This window comes from Stenella coeruleoalba (assembly GCF_951394435.1).
Source record: "Stenella coeruleoalba genome assembly, chromosome: 19".
Classification (NCBI taxonomy): domain Eukaryota; kingdom Metazoa; phylum Chordata; class Mammalia; order Artiodactyla; family Delphinidae; genus Stenella; species Stenella coeruleoalba.
In genome coordinates, this window is record NC_137165.1 from 53,580,630 (window position 1) to 53,597,363 (window position 16,734).

Here is a 16,734-nt window from a genome sequence, read left to right on the forward strand (position 1 = left end):
CTCAGGACACAAGCAGCTGGTTTTAGTCAGCGTTGAGACGTGGTTTGAGGCTGTGGAAAAGCACATCGAGAGTGTTTGAAGTTTTATAAAAATTGATCTCGAGTTTGTTTATTAGGACTGAGTAACATTACTTCTGGGCTTCAGGTTTCTCTCTGTCATAGGCACACCTGGGAAAGGTCCAGGCAGACCACAGATTCTCATGCAGGGGGTTTGCCCCTGTGTTTAGAGCACATTCTTGTTGGTTCGGTGGCAAACTTGAGACATATGCATGTGGACTCTGAGGGACCCTCCCTCTGCATAAGCATAGAGAGGTGTTTCTTGTTCCACTGCCCCTTCAGGATTATCTTAGCCTCCAAGATAGGTTTATGGAATAAGCAGGTAAGTAGCAAGATACGTTTCAGGCTTCCTGTTTGGAGACATTTTGTCCAGCCCGGGAGAACCGGGAGAAGTTCTGCTCCGGAGATTAGTGGTCTCCACGTCACTGTGCAGTGCAGCTGCCATTAGGAAAACACAATTGACTGAAGTGCTCCCCTTCAGATAGGCTTTTTCCTTCATTGCGGTTTAAGACTTTTGTAAGATTCCCAATGGATCTTAGAATTTTCTGGAAGCAGAGGGAAAATTTGCTTATGTTCAGTACCTTGATGCAGAGGTTTCCTTAGTCAAAGGGAACGAAGGTAATACATGGCATTAAAGAGGTTTAGCATTTTAGACATCATTTTAATTTTTTTATTTGAGCCATTCCCTCCCTGTAGGAAAGGAGACAGATCCTATGTAGCTGGTAAAACCAACTTTGCTCTTTTCTTACTTATACACCCATTGCCCTGACTGCTGAACCCCCCCATCTTAAAAGGGTGTCGGTGGCCTGTTTGCTGGATTGCATGGTATCAAACTGATGCTGAGTTTATCCGGCCTGCTCACGACGTGGCTCTGGTATGTGTGTGGTTAGTGCCAGGTCTGTTCGCATATCTTATTCTGCGGCTGCTCCGTTACACAGGCTCTGTACTTTGAAAAATTTGGCCAGTTTGATTAAATGATTGTAAAGAATCTTGCTAACTTGAGATGCTTAATTAACAGTGTGAGTGTGAGTGTGTTTCTCCAGAGCTGGGCTGTACTGTCCAGTACAGTAGCCACTTGAACACATACAGCTATTTAAATTAATTAAAATGTCAGATTGCTCAGCAGCCGCCTGTAGCTAACGATGACTACAATGGACAGTGCAGATACATCATTATCACAGAAAGTTCTAGTGGACAGCACTACTCTAGGCTTCAGTGAGTTAATGGTGGCTGTGTTTGCCTTTATAAGTTTATAGAATAGCTGTGCCCCTGATTTGTTCCTAAGTTACTGAACAACAGGAAAGTCAAGTAACTTATAAATAGACAAGTATGTTCAATTTATATTGGGTAATTTACAAGGAAGTTTTTTCCCACACTGGAAACTAGGAAAAACATAAGCGTTCTTAAGAGAAGAAAAGGTTTTTCTTTAAGCCACTCCTAGCCATCTCTTAAAGGAGTGGGTGGTACCAGGTTTTCTTTGGGGCTTTCTTGGAGGTCACTTGAGTATCAAGAGATCAGATTGGATGATAGTTTCTGTGGAAAGTCAAACATAATCATGAGAATGTTGATGTTCTAATGTCTGGGTGGGTCTGCAAGTAACACAGGTTCATCTCCTTTTTGCTTTTTGTTCATTCCCACCTGCTCAGTCAGATTCTTTAGAATGGTAATGTGGTTTGGCAGGTATTCAGTTAATGAATCACTTTTTGCCTTATCCCAGCCGGCTGGCAGAGGGTTGACACCCTATGCTTGGTCAACCTCATCTGCCCTAAAAATGTTCTCAGCATAGCTGTATGGAATATCTGAGGGCAGAATTTCTGTGAGGAGGAGAACCTCATATGGCATTTAGGAGAAATATGTTTTTGATTGGGTATTGATTAGTAATGTTACTCACCTGCTTGGACTTAAAAGAAATCCAGTATGTGCAAGTCTGTTGGGTTACATTTGTAAGGAAAAGAAGCTTCTGCTGTACTGAGCCTCAGTATGAGGTAGCAGTGCCCCAAATCTAGTCCATAAGGCCCCTCTAGGGAAGCCAGGTGCAGGTCGGGAGCAGAGGTAGAAGAGTTGGAGGAGAACAGTAGAAAGTTCTATGATAGAGGAAACATTAAAGCATCTGTTGCCTGACAGTTTAGATCAGTTATACAGATACTTTTTCGGTATGTTCACTTTATATTTTTATATATATATATAGTTCTCATTTCCATACAAATAAAGACTAAAACCATAAGAAAAATCATATACGATAGAGAATATTAACAGTTGAAATGATCTCCGATTCGGGCCATTTTTTGGTTGATGTGTGTATTTGTGTTTAATGGGAGGAATCAAAGCGATGTTATACCTTCCTCCCATCAGAGTGCTATGTCTTACTCAAAAGAAAATCTTTTTACTGCCTTCTGCCTTTGTTTAGGCTGAAAGTGAAGAAACCAAGGAGCGTCTGTTTGAATCCATGCTCAGTGAGTGTCGGGACGCCATCCAGGCCGTTCGGGAAGAGCTCAAGCCAGATCAGGTAGGACTCTCAGCTGAGCCACGGGCTCTTGTTCTGGGCTGAGGTCCTCTTCAGTCTGTGTGTCGCATTCTCAGTGCATTGACTCTTAGCCACTGTTGGATTTAGGTGTGGTGATTGGCTAATGAACAACAGAAGCCTCTTCTGGGCTCCATCAGGTTGAGAATTTCTTTTGTCTATCCTCTTTCTCCTAATGGTTTCACGTATTACCTGTTAAAGCTTTGATCTCAAATTCATATCTCCAGGTGGATTTCTCCAGTGCTCCCTTCCTCTAATAATATCACTGTGATTCATTCAGCCATCTAGGCTGAAAACCTCAGAACCATTTCTGTCTCTTTATTCCCTGTCACCAAAAACCCTGTTAATTCTCCCTTTGTAATTTCTCTCACTTCTTGTCCATTCCACCTGTTTCTAATAAGCCCTTTATATTGTGCCTGGACTACCACAAAAGTCTCCTGATTGCTTTTCCTATCTTGGTTTCAGTTTGGTTTTCCAGACCTTTTTGCCAGAAGAACAGACTGCATCTCTCTAGATCCTGTTTCACTGCCTACTTGTGAAAAAAGCCCAGTGATTCTCTGAGGTCTAGAGCGGTGGTCGCTAAACTTCTGTGATCATGCACCCCATAAGTAAAATTGAGCATTTATCTCTGATAACATTTATTTATAAATTATATACCTTATTATTCAACTGATTTGTGATTTAGAAAATGTATTAAAATAAAGTTTTTAGAATTGAGATAGATATAAATAGAAGTTCTAGTTTTCTTCTTATACCCGTACCCCGAGGGCTGTGTGCACCCTTCTTAAGTACCCCAGTGTCTAGCAAATACAGTTCAAACTCCTTGAGCTGGTATATGATATGAGCCTCCGCTGGTGTTTCTAGCCTGTTTCCAGTGTTGTACTTGGCTGCTTCCCTCTGAGTCTTCTGCCTTAGGCTCTTGTACTCACTGTCTTATTATGCCTGTCCCACTGCAGTGCATTCCTTACACTGTTGTCCTTTCCCCCCTCCTCACACCTGGCTTCTTCCACTCCCTTTTCACCTGTCCAAACGCTGGCTGTCTTTCAAGGTGTGGCTCATAGCTCACTGTCTCTGAGAAGCCTGCCTACACCATCCTCGCCCACATTTCTCCATTTTCCGAATATCTGATACTTGCAGCTATAATTTTTGTTTGATAGTTAATCAAGCATTGCCTTTTTAAAATTAATTAATTAATTTAATTTTGGCCGCATTGGGTCTTCGTTGCTGCACATGGGCTTTCTCTAGTTGCGGCAATTGGGGGCTACTCTTTGTTGTGGTGTGCGAGCTTCTCATTGCAGTGGCTTCTCTTGTTGCGGAGCACGGGCTCTAGGCATGTGGGCTTCAGTAGTTGTGGCACATGGGCTCAGAAGTTGTGGCTCGTGGGCTCTAGAGCACGGGCTCAGAAGTTGTGGTGCATGGGCTTAGTTGCTCCACGGCATGTGCAATCTTCCCAGACCAGGACTCAAACATGTGTCCCCTGCATTGGCAGGTGGATTCTTAACCACTGCGCCACCAGGGAAGTCCCAGTCAAGCACAGCCTTTTAACATTTTGTGTATTGTTTTATATTTACCTTCTCGTTATATTTTTCTTAAGATTATAAGCATATTAAAAGTAACTATATATTTCTTCAATCATCTGCCGTAGTACCTTCTGTATGAAATATTCAACAAATGTATGTTGGGCTGTAGTCGCGTGTTTCCTCCTCCAATAAGCAGGCTTTATATATTATACTTCCCTTGATTCATTTAGCAGGTACATACAGAGCCCCAGCCTCTATCATTCACTTTGAATTCACAGCAGCTGAATTCAGCAGACACCTCACAGAATGGAATGAATATGGTGATAGCAAGGTGTTCCTGTTGCTGCTGTAACGTTACCACAAACTTAGTGGCTAAAAACAACACAAGTATATTATCTTACAGTCCTGGAGGATGGAAGTCTAAAATGAGTTTGTAGGGCTGCATTCCTTTTGGAAGCTCTAGGAGAGAATCCATTTCCAGTATTCCAGAGAGTGCATTTTCCTGCATTTCTTGCCTGTTGTCCCTTCCTCCATCTTCAAAGCCAGCAGCATAGCATCTTCTCTCCTGCCTGTCCTCTGCTTCAGTCCCAGTATCTTCTCTATATTGTTGACCCTACTGCCTCCCTCTTATAAGGAGTCTATGTTTGTGTTGGCCCCCCCTGGATAATCCAGGCTAATTAAGAGGTTCTTAACTTCATCACATCTGTAAGGTCTCTTGCCATGTAAGATAACATCTTCACAGGTTCCTCTTAGGATGTGAACATCTTTAGAGGCCATTATTCAGCCAGCCACAAAGACAAGAGCTAACAGCACAAGGCATAGAACTTGGGTCTAAGAGACAGGTCTTAAAATGGAACCGAGGACCATGGACTGTCTGCCTTAATGCTTTGGGTCTGAACGCTGGACGCAGTGGACAGGAAGCCTTACTGGCCATTACTCTGAATCCTCTTATTCAAGTCTGATTTTTAGATGCCAGTGGCAACTAGAATATATGCAGTAGATCTCTGATATTTGAGGACCCTTAACTTACTAGAGTCTGTGCCTGTATTCCAGGGCACTTGGGGGAACCACACCATTAAATGGGGTGGTCAACCTAGAGGGGTGGGATAGGGAGGGTGGGAGGGAGGGAGATGCAAGAGGGAGGGGATATGGGGATATATGTGTATGTACAGCTGATTCACTTTGTAATACAGCAGAAGCTAACACACCATTGTAAAACAGTTATACTCCAATAAAGATGTTAAGAAAAAAAAAAAAAATCGAGGTGGTCAGAGCCAAGGATAGGATCAGCCATTTTATCCTTACCTTTTCACTTTCTGCAGAAACAGAGAGATTATATCCTTGACGGGGAATCGGGGAAGGTATCTAATCTTCAGTACCTGCACAGGTAAGGGTTGTGACGTTTTTACTTTTTAACGTTGTATGATGTATCTTTGGAACAAAAGAGTATATATAATGTTTATGTACATTATAATTTACTGATACTAAAATCTGAATGCATCTATTCACATTTTATCATACGAGTTTTGAATTTGTATATTATTCTAATATACATATAATTTAAAATTTTTATACAGTGTAAGAACTAGAATACAGCCAATAATTTTGAAGCTCCTTGTGGCCCCACCCTTGCTGATTCCTCCCCCTCTTCTGGAGCTAACCACTGTCCTTCCCATGCCAAGCTCCTAGAGTGACTCTCTGCTGTGTTCTGAATGTTTTACATTGTCCCTTTTATATTTGAGTTCAATTTCAACTCAAGTTTAATTCCATCTGGAGTTTATTTTTGAGTGAGGTAAGGATCTATTTCACCTTTTTCCATGAGGATAATGGATTATTCCAGTGTGTGATTTATTGACTGTTCTGTCCTTTCCCCACTGATCTGCAGGAATACATTCCATTTTCTCCTTGCGCGCTCTTTTTTTCTGGACTCTCTTCTGCTCTGCTGATTTATTTGTGTGTACTAACACAGCACAGTGATTTACTATAACTTTATCATAAGTCTTGGTATCTGGTCGAGCAAGTTTTCCCCACTAGGTTTCTCCTCAGGCATATCTTGACTGTTTTTCTCCCTGTGCTCTTTCATACGCATTTTAAAATCACCTTGTCAAGTTTAAATTTTTTAAGAGGTGAATCATTTTGTTTCACAGAAGAAAGGAGGGAGAGTGACATTTTTCGAACTTCCTGGGGAGAAATAAAATTCCACTTCTCCTCAGATTCTCTTTCCATGTGACCTTGAAATTTTAATTTCTTAGTCACTGCTTATAAGTTTTTAGTGAACCTGGCTGTATTTTCAGTCATTCCCGTGCCCCCCGCCCCTCTTTTATAAAAAAAGCAAAACCATAAAAACTCCTCTCCCTGCCTTAATCTCCATTCTTAGGGGACTTGTTGTTATGTGAATGTCAAATTGACTGCTAGATGACTCGGGTGCACAGAGTATCAGCCAGAACGGCCCTTAGCCGTCTTCTGCTTCAACAACCTAAGGAGAAAGATGAGGCTCCAGGAGGTTAGGGGACATGTTGGTAGTTAACAGCCACAACAAGGCAGAGGCAGTTGATCAACTTCCTAACCTTGAAAAACCCAGAGAGTTTCAGCAGGGCTCAGGAAACTTTCAAATTGTGAAGCCCCTTGCCCTTGGATCCATTCTCCCACCTCCACATGTGGCTAGTATCAGGATCATAATCAGTTAGGATCGGAAGCCAGCTTTGGGGTAAATTGAAGTCGAGAATCGGGTAGCTCTTGTATTTTAATAAAACTCTTGTATTTTAATAAAGATGTATCTGGACTCCTACTCTGAATAATAGTTACTTTGAGAGTTTGATTTTTCTACAGAGCTTTAGAAAAAACCATCTCATGACCTTTCCTCCCATTTCTCAGAAGCATCCACTTTTGGGAATTCCCTGATGGTCCAGTGGTTAAGACTCCGAGCTTCCACTGCAGGGGACGTGGGTTCGATCCTTGGTCGGGAAACTAAGATCCCACAATCTATGCGATGTGGCAAAAAAAAAAAAAAAAAAAAGGCAGCAGCAGCCACTTTTAATTCTTTTTTTTTTTTTTAATATTTATTTGGTTGCGCTGGGTTCTAATTTCGGCAGGTGGGCTCCTTAGTTGTGGCACGCGAACTCTTAGTTGCAGCAAGCGTGTGGGATCTAGTTCCCTGACCAGGGATTGAACCCATCCCCCCTGCGTGGGGAGCATAGAGCCTTACTCACTGTGCCACCAGGGAAGTGCCTACTTTTAATTCTTTTAACAAATTCTTTTGGTATTTACCTCCATGTCTCTAAATAACATGCGTTTTGTTGCTACTTGTTGATTTTTGGCTTTCAGCATTTCTTACCACTTTCCCCTACAGCCTTCTCTCACCGATTCTACTCCCACTCTTCACCCTGACCCCTCTTGACTTCCCATCTGACTCCTACACAGGCTTCTTCATTTCCAATGCCATTAAGTTAATTAATTAATTAATTATTTTGCCGCACCGCACAGCATGTGGGATTCTAGTTCCCCGACCAGGGATCAAATCCGTGCCCCCTGCAGTGGAAGTGCAGAGTCCTAACCACTGGACCATCAGGGAAGTCCCGATTTTAATTTCTAAGAGCTCATTTGTGTTCTTTGAATATTATTTTAAAACAGTGTCTCATTCTAAATTCACAACCACAAAGTCTTCACTTATCTTTCTGAAATTATTAATAATAGTTGTCTAAAGTTTTCTTCTCCCTACAAAGTTTGGTTCTTCCAAGTTGCTTTTTTTTCCCTTCTCAGTCTTGGCCCCTCCTGTCTTATTAGAGGTTTTCCTTAAGTGTCTGGTGATCCTTGTTCATCCACTCCTATTAATGACTATGTCTTGTTTGTTGGGAGCTCTTGCATGGAGCTCCTCAGCTGTGGTTTCACTGTAGGCGCTCTGGGTCTGCGCTTTCACTGAGGACCCTGACTCCAGAATCTTGAAGGGTTTTTTTTCTTGGGCTGGTCAGATCCTCAGCATATATCAGGCTGTTCTTATTCTGGAAGCCGAGTAGGAGAAGAATGCTAGGAGGTCAGCCCTCAGAACTTGACAGTCTCTTAACCCCCCTGGTTCATTGTGGAGCCCCTGACCTCAGCTGTGCCTGTATCCCCTGTCCCCAGGCCTCTTTTATATCCTCCCTCTCCCAGGATGCCTCCAGCCTCTGCCACAGTAAGATGGGGCTCTAGAGGCCTAAACACTTCTGAAGTAGACTTAAATAGTTACCGTGTTTTTAATCGCCAAATATTAAAGGACTTTCCAGATGGTACAGTTAAAATAAGCAGGCATCACGCATAGTCTCCGGTATATACACACATTTAATATGCATAACCCTCCAAAGAGAATGTCCCTCAGTATTTTCTGAGAAGAGAAGGTCATCAGCGGAGCAAGAGCAGCTGCCGTGCCTGTGTGCTGTCCTTGTAGTGTGGGCCAGGCGGGTAACCGGCCCTTGTTCCAGTAACTAGCTTGCCATCCATTAGTCATCTTAAGGACCAGCAGTGTCCTCTGAAATTAGTAGCTCTCTGGCTCTTTAATAAAGATACAGAGAGGGGCTTCCCTGGTGGCGCAGTGGTTGAGAGTCCACCTGCCGATGCAGGGGACGCGGGTTCGTGCCCTGGTCCGGGAAGATCCCACATGCCGCGGAGCGGCTGGGCCCGTGAGCCATGGCCGCTGAGCCTGTGCGTCCAGAGCCTGTGCTCCGCAACGGGAGAGGCCGCAACAGTGAGAGGCCCGCGTACCACAAAAATAAAAAAAAATTAAAAAAATAAAGATACGGAGGATATAATTCAAGCTAAAATCAGATTTTGTCATAAGGTTTCATTGCTGGTCCCCTGCAGTTAGCCACTGAACAGCAGCCAGAATTGAAGGCCCTTGGAGTTTGAGGCCCAGGCCTGACAGCCCTGCGATATGACACCCCCTCACCCCCATAATCCCCTAGGGCAGTCCCAGCTTGTGGTCCAGTGCTCTTCTCAGAACGTCAGTTTCCCTCATCATAACCTGAGCTGACATTTGGTCCATTCCAGCTACCTGACTTACATCAAGCTGTCAACAGCAATCAAGCGGAACGAGAACATGGCTAAAGGCCTGCAGAAGGCGGTGCTGCAGCAGCAGCCGGAGGACGACAGCAAGCGCTCCCCCCGGCCCCAGGACCTGATCCGGCTCTATGACATCATTCTTCAGGTGACCCTGGAGGGCTGGGAGTGCAAGAGCCTGTCCTGTGTTTGTGTTGGATACAAATGACTGAGCTTTGCATACGAAAGGGCTGTGACAGCCAGGAGCTGTTAGTGTCTCGATAAAAGACAGAGGTCTTGGGCTTCCCTGGTGGCTCAGTGGTTGAGAGTCCCCCTGCCGATGCAGGGGACACGGGTTCGTGCCCCAGTCCGGGAGGATCCCACATGCCGCGGAGCAACTGAGCCCGTGAGCCATGGCCGCTGAGCCTGCGCATCGGAGCCTGTGCTCCGCAACGGGAGAGGCTACAACAGTGAGAGGCCCACGTAACCGCAAAAAAAAAAAAAAAAAAGACAGAGGTCTTGTTTTCATGCCATTTCAGCCATCCGTGAGCCCAATATTCAGACGTGTTGGTGTGTAAACACTTGTAAACCACAGGTATTCACTGAGCACTTCCCCTGTGCAGGGTGGTCTCCCGCATGCTGTGGAGCGTCCTGGGCCCTGAGGCCACTCTGCCTCGGCCCACTGGGAGCTCACCAGTGAGTGAGGTTGTGAGACCCCTGCACATCTGCACTTATTCGTGTAGATGCCACAGTAGTGGGCTGTCTGAAATGAGAGTTCAGAGCAGGAGAAATCCCCTCTAGCTGAGAGGGTCCAAGAAGTCTCTGAAGGAGGTGGAGTGTGACTGGGAGAGAAAGGACACATGGGCTTTCAGTGTCAGAGAGGAGGGTGGAGGTGACACCAGATGTGGCTGCTGCTGAGTCACGCGTCACAGACTTTTTCCCGTTACTTGAAGCCTAGACTCTTTCGTTTTGCCCATGTCTATTCTCACAAGTCTTCTGTCAGACGATCAGTGCGAGGTCTCCTCTTCATGAGTTTTCTTGTTGCATCTGTTGTGCAGAATCTGGTGGAATTGCTCCAGCTTCCTGGCTTAGAGGAGGACAGAGCCTTCCAGAAAGAGATAGGCCTTAAAACTCTGGTCTACAAGGCTTACAGGTAAGTTCCTGTGGGACAGACAGGGCTCCCCTCTACCATCCCGTGGTTCTAGAAGCCTTGGGAGTATGTCCCTGGAAGGTTGGGTATGTGACCAGAGAGCAGTTAGCCCAGCGTGTCCAAGGGAAGTTTCAGGTTGTGGCTGGGAGTTTCCAGTGCAGTTTTGCTCTTTGGAAAAGTTGGGGGAGCTGGAAAGCACATACATTACCTGTCTTCTCCCTTCCCTTTCCTCCCTCCTCCCGGTGGAAAAGGGATAAGTGTTGGAAAAAGCGTTAATTAGCAGAACCAGAGCGGCTGATTCAGGGAAACTGAACTGAGTTGGGAGAAAGCTCAGTGTCTCAGTTTCTTACATGCACCGTGCTATTTGTAACTTGGGAGTGGACTGTGTAGCAACATGGGGTCTAGACAGAATGGCTCAGTAGAGCCCTGAGTGCCTTTGCCCTTCCTTTTCTGGCCCGCATGCCCCTGCGCTCTCTGGCTCCTGTCAAAGGCCAGCAGCGCTCAGGCTCTGTTGATCCCAGCAGAGTAATTTCTGTTAGGAAGAGGTTTGTTTCTTTGGATTTGATTTTTGAAAGACATGAGCAGAGGTGAATGGTTGCGACCTAGATGTGTGGGCAGTTGTGGGTGGGATTTATATCTGGGCAGCATCCCACCTTCCTGCCTGTCTCCAGCTTCCTCCCTGTGCCTTTTGGGAATTGCCTCTTTTTTGCAGAGTCAACAGTAAGTAAAAGACAGTGGGTCAGCTTTGGACCTACCCTTGTCGGCTCCAATTTCGGGGACAAGTCTGCAGGTTAGGCTGGCAAACTAGAACAGTGAGAACGGTGGGATCTCCCATCCCAGGCAGTGAGCCTGAGGTTAAGAAACTTTACAATTTATTTAGCCTAAACAGCAAGGAAAGCCTTGATCTTGGGTGATTTTTGCTTAAGAACACTGTGGCTCTTTCATTCCCCATCAGGTGTTTCTTCATCGCTCAGTCCTATGTGCTGGTGAAGAAGTGGAGCGAAGCCCTTGTCCTGTACGACAGGGTCCTGAAGTACGCAGATGAGGTGAATTCTGATGCCGGAGCCTTCAAGAACAGCCTAAAGGTGAGCTGTTGTTCTCTCCTGTTTTCCAAGCCCTGAGCACTTTTGCTGTGAGGCTGCCACGCCTTCCCAGACTGGTCCTGCCTGGTCAGCCATGGCATGTGGTACATCCCTGAGTGCCCAGGAGCTGCGGAGTGCAACTCATGGCAGCATTCCAGGCCCGAAGAGGACTCGGGTACTAAGAGGGACAGCCTTCCTCTGGTTAAAACAACCCTGAAATACTATTCTCAGACTCGGCTACATGTTGGAATTGCCTGGGAAGATTTTTAAAAGGTGGATGTCCAGATTCCACCCTCAGAGATATTGGTTCTAATTGGTGTGGGATCTGGTATGAGCATTGGGATCTTTTAAGCCCCTCAGTTATTCTAATGTGTAGCCAAGTTGAAAACCACTGGTGAAGCCTTTCCACACAATGTGTGCCTGGACCAGCAGGAGCAGCATTTGGGAGTTTGCTAGAAATGCAGGTTCTCAGTCCCCACCCCAGGCCTGCTGAGTCAAAAGCGCGTTTTGGCAAGACCCCCAGGTGACGTGGGTGAGACCCCCAGGTGACTTGGGTAAGACCCGCAGGTGACGTGGGTAAGACCCGCAGGTGACTTGGGTGAGACCCCCAGGTGACTTGGGCGAGACCCCCAGGTGACTTGGGCGAGACCCGCAGGTGACTTGGGCGAGACCCGCAGGTGACTTGGGTAAGACCCCCAGGTGACTTGCGTAAGACCCCCAGGTGACTTGGGTGAGACCCGCAGGTGACTTGGGCGAGACCCGCAGGTGACTTGGGCGAGACCCCCAGGTGACTTGGGTAAGACCCCCAGGTGACTTGCGTAAGACCCCCAGGTGACTTGGGTAAGACCCCCAGGTGACTTGGGTAAGACCCGCAGGTGACTTAGGTAAGACCCGCAGGTGACTTGGGTGTACATCAAAGCTTACATGCTGATCTGGTTTGATGTAGTGATTGTTGAATGGCAGCTAGCTTTTTAAGCTTGTGGACTGCTGTGAGGTTATAGATTCTTAAAGCACTGGTCCGAGGAATCCATGTATATTTTATAAGTAGAGACTGTTTAGAAAAGCGGGCTAGGGTTACTGTTCCTAACATTGTCACAGCCAGTGTGAGAGGGGCTGCTGGTGGGGCACTTGTTTCTGCTTGGAACAGCCCTGGGCTCGGGGGTGGAGGAGAACTCTGGTTTCTGCCTTTGGAGAGCTTGTGGTTTTGCTGCAGCCGTGGGACTTGCATAGTACCCACCTATGAATTCAGAAGAAGATAGAGGGCGAGGGCAGAGAAATAGGAAGGAGCACGTGGGAGGCGGCTGTGGGCAGAGGGTGGGCTGGTGAGCGTAGCAGTGTCATCTGGTAGGGTGTCGTTGGAATGTGGAGACAAACCAGTGCGGATGGCTTATCTCCGGAGAGAAGTAAGAGGCATTTTACAAAAGCCCATCTGACCTAATGTGACGGCTGATTTCAGGAGAAAGTGTTAGGGAACAGAGGCGTAGGGGATTCAGCAGTATCCAGACCTAGTCAGATCTTTCCCAATTTGCCGAGTAAGAGGCTGAGGCAAGAGAATGGCATTGCCCTTGTAGAAGGGGTCAGTGGGTAGGGGCTTAGGCCCTGGAGCCAGCTGTCCTAGTTCTGAAGCCCCGCCCTACTGCCACTGGGAATGTGACTGGACACGTTCTTTGGCCCCTCTGTGCTTTAGTCTTCTCATCTGTAAAATGCAAGTACAAACTATCTCAGGATTATGGCGAAGATGAAATGAACAGTTATGTGAACTACTTAGAGCAATGCCTGGCACATAATGCATTTAGTATATGATTAACTTATTAATATTATCCTTGGTGTCATTATTATTTCCAGGCAATATTACTTAAGCCATGGCATAGATTCTTCCCTTTGGAACAGGCTAGTTTTTGTGTGTTGTTTCTTTTAATAGGGAGACCATTTTAAAAAGTCTAAAATTCATGAAAATACCAGTGGGGTCACTTAGCTCAGGTTAGTGTGGTGCGCTTCTCTGGCCTGACTCCAGCTCACGAGTCCCCGTTTTCCACATTGTTACAGGACCTGCCTGACGTGCAAGAGCTCATCACACAAGTGAGGTCGGAAAAGTGCTCTCTGCAGGCGGCCGCGATCCTGGGTGAGCCGCCTGCCTGTTCTCTGCGGCCTGTCTTCTCAGACTCCCCTTCGCTGCTGTTCCTCTTCTCTCCCACCCCCTATGCCACTGTTTTAAGATTGAAAGGGGCTGTTTGGGTTAATCTGTAAGTAGTTTTTTCCTGCCATTCCTTCTGCCCCGTTGAGGCATCAGGCTATGTGGAAGAATTTAGAGGAACGCTGTTGTGCTGTCCGTTCTGCCTATCCGTGTCTCTTGCATTCAAGGTGCTTGCTTCACTGGGCTGACCACATTGGCTCTGGGGTTAGTTGTCTGTTATCTGCACTGCTTCTCTCTGAGTTTGGACTCAGAGAGTCCAAGAGGGTGAGGGCTAACTCCCCACAGATCCGCTACTTTTGCTCTTAGGATTTAGAACCCAGACGTGTGATAGGTGTCCATTCGTGACTATAGTGTGTTATAAGTCCCTGTTCTTACTGAATCCTGTGAAACTTTCAGATACAAATGATTCCCACCAAACAGAGACCTCTTTTCAAGTCAAGGACAATAAGGTGAGTCTGGGCTGTGGCTTTTGAGGAATAAAAAGGATTCATAACTTATTAGGAATGTGTACTCATTGTAGAACGAGGACCCTAGATCTCTAAGTGAGCACCCTACTTCCCTCCCTTCTTTTACTCAGGACCTGAAAGCTGCCTATGTGAGATTTGTCAGGTGTCATCTAGATGGTCCCAAATGGAGTTAGGAACCTGCTGTGTGCCCTGGCTACGAGCTCTGACTCGGACATCGGACAGGCTTACACCTCAGTCCCAGCCCACCTCTCCCAACCTCTCTAGATCTCAGTGACTCTCAATTATAAAACGAGGACATGATAGCCCCTCATAGGAGGTTTGTGGGGATCGAGTGAGATAGCACATATGAGCTCTGAACTGGGTGCTCGGCCCATAGTGAATGTTCCACCAGTGGGCTGTGATTAACATCTGGGTTCCTGCTTTTGGTTTGACTTCCAGCCCCTGGTCGAACGGTTTGAGACATTCTGCCTGGACCCTTCCCTCGTCACCAAGCAAGCCAACCTCGTGCACTTCCCGCCGGGATTCCAGCCCATCCCATGCAAGCCTTTGTTCTTTGACCTGGCCCTCAACCACGTGGCTTTCCCACCTCTTGAGGACAAGTTGGAGCAGAAGACCAAGAGTGGCCTCACTGGATATATCAAGGGCATCTTTGGATTCAGGAGCTAACCAGGCTTTTCCTTGGGGCAGGGGGAGATTCTGACTCTTAATCTGTATTGTGAGAAAACCCCAGCAGCTTCCATGATATTAAATCCAGGTCTGCATTGGCCCAGGGCAGAAGTTTAACATCCTCAACCCTGCATTCCTATGTCTTGTGTGTTTGTACACTTCCATTCTTAACCAGGGTGCTAGAAGGGCACCCTGTTGTCTTCTGATAAATATGTGTGGGGTCCTGTGTCTGTCCCCTGCAGGAGGGGCCCCTGCCATCTGGTCTCATGTGAGCCTTTGGTCAGTAATGTGGTCGTGGGGGTCCACACCAGGCACAGATTGGGGCTGGGAACGTTCTGTCGTGTTTCTTCAGTCCCATGGATTTGAAATGAACTCATTCTTGCTGTGAGCATCCAGAATCCCTTGAAGAGTTTGTCCGTGACTAGGAAGCGTTGGCAGCCTTATTCCCCTTCACCTCCCAGTGAAAGTTAAGAAGTTTCAGAACAAGCAAAGAGCTCTATTTTTAGAAGAAATATGTTACGCTCAGAAATAATGAAAACAAATCTTATATTAAAAGGCGAAGATGCTGGACACTGTGCCCGTTCTTTGCACATCCTCATTCACGTCTGGGCCCAGCTCTCTCCTCGGGAACCTTGTTGCGAGATCCTGTCGTCATGTGGCTCCTGACTTGCTGGCGACGTGGGTGTGTCTGATGCCTGATAAGAGCGATAGAGGCACTGTTTCTGAAGAGTTCCCAACCTGCAATTTTTAGATGCCATTGTATTTTCATCACTTCCCTTCCTTACCCTTTATTTTTTCTTCGTCACTCATTTTTATTTCTATTATAGTATCAATAATAGGAGTCACAAAAGTAATGTCAGAAAGCAAGGAATAAAAGTGACTTAAACATGAGATGCATGAAACCCTCTGTGGGCTCAGAGGTGCCTCTGTTTTCCCAGTGAGCTACAGAGGAAATCGCCAGAAGTTAGGAGAGGGTGGTGGGAAGACAGATCAGATGTGTCTCTTAGACTTGAGCGTTGGCAGGGGCTTTCAAGATGCTCAGAGATAAGAACTCTTCTCCCCCCAGCATTTGACTTGGGTCAGAGAGTCTCAGGAGGCTGATCTCTTTTTATTTTAATTGAAAGTTTTATCATTTCATCATCTGTGCCATGCAATTTAGGGGTATCTTTCTTTTCCTCTCTCCCTATCTCCTTCTGAGGGTACAGCACAGATGATCTTAGGTTGAGGTCCTGGATTTTGGTCCTGAAGGCCCGTTCAGTGTTCCTAATGGGCTGGGGGAGCACCAGGGCCCTTCGTTCTCTTCCTCACCCTCGTCCCGCTCTCCAGTGCACTTGGCAGCACCGGGGCTGTGGTCCAAGGTTCTTCATCTCCCTCGCCTCATTCTCACGCTGACCTGGGCTGCAGCCACAGCTGGGATGTCCTCCAGCGTCAGGAAGCCAGTTTGAGGCCCCACTGTGCAGGCGGTCCTCCAGTCTGCTTGTGCCAGTGTCTGTGGCTCTGTAGGGGTGTGGCCGGGGCTGGAGAAGCTCCGTTTGTCCTCATCTGGGAAGATGTCCCTTTGTCTTGCTCACAGTAAGTCCTTCCAGCCCTTCCTACTCTCTTTAGAGTGCTGGCATACGGGGGCGAGGGGAGCCAGAATCCCGAGTCGATCATTTTGAGTGAAGATTTTCTAAGCTTTCTCTTTCTCATGAAAAAGAAACACACCAGAAGTTCCCCTCCACCTGGTGTCCCTGCTGGCTGCTCTGAGTAGCAGTGACTGTCGTCAGCCAGTGAGGCCGTGACAAGACGTGATTAGTATCAAAACGCATATTTACCTAAGAAGAAAGACCTGGCAGGGCCGAGGTCTCACTTAGCTCACACATCTCTTCACCTGGAATCTCCAGTCGTTGAACAGGCTGTGTTATGGGGGACAGGACGCCGGAAGCAGGACTGGGAAGTGGCTATTGCAGCTCATGGGAACGGGTTCAGAGTCAGGCCCAGGGAGCAGCACTTTTCGCTGGATGGGTTTGCAGAGGCCGCCCGGCGCTTCCTTCCTGGGGAGTGGAGGGCGGGGAGGTCTGCTGGCGTGAGG

General features: G+C 46.8%; 1 protein-coding gene across 1 annotated transcript in view; it reads left to right on the plus strand.

Moving 5' to 3' along the window:
- The window catches only part of SRP68 (signal recognition particle 68), a 30,305-nt gene extending 14,751 nt beyond the window's left edge, over window positions 1-15,554 (plus strand). The window contains exons 9-16 of the mRNA XM_079904299.1: window positions 2,464-2,562; window positions 5,420-5,484; window positions 9,117-9,273; window positions 10,163-10,257; window positions 11,210-11,339; window positions 13,383-13,458; window positions 13,927-13,979; window positions 14,436-15,554. Of these exons, the coding sequence (XP_079760425.1) occupies window positions 2,464-2,562; window positions 5,420-5,484; window positions 9,117-9,273; window positions 10,163-10,257; window positions 11,210-11,339; window positions 13,383-13,458; window positions 13,927-13,979; window positions 14,436-14,663 (903 nt within the window). The 3' untranslated portion in view covers window positions 14,664-15,554. The remainder of the gene's footprint in view (window positions 1-2,463; window positions 2,563-5,419; window positions 5,485-9,116; window positions 9,274-10,162; window positions 10,258-11,209; window positions 11,340-13,382; window positions 13,459-13,926; window positions 13,980-14,435) is intronic.
- The last annotated feature ends 1,180 nt before the right edge of the window (window positions 15,555-16,734 follow it).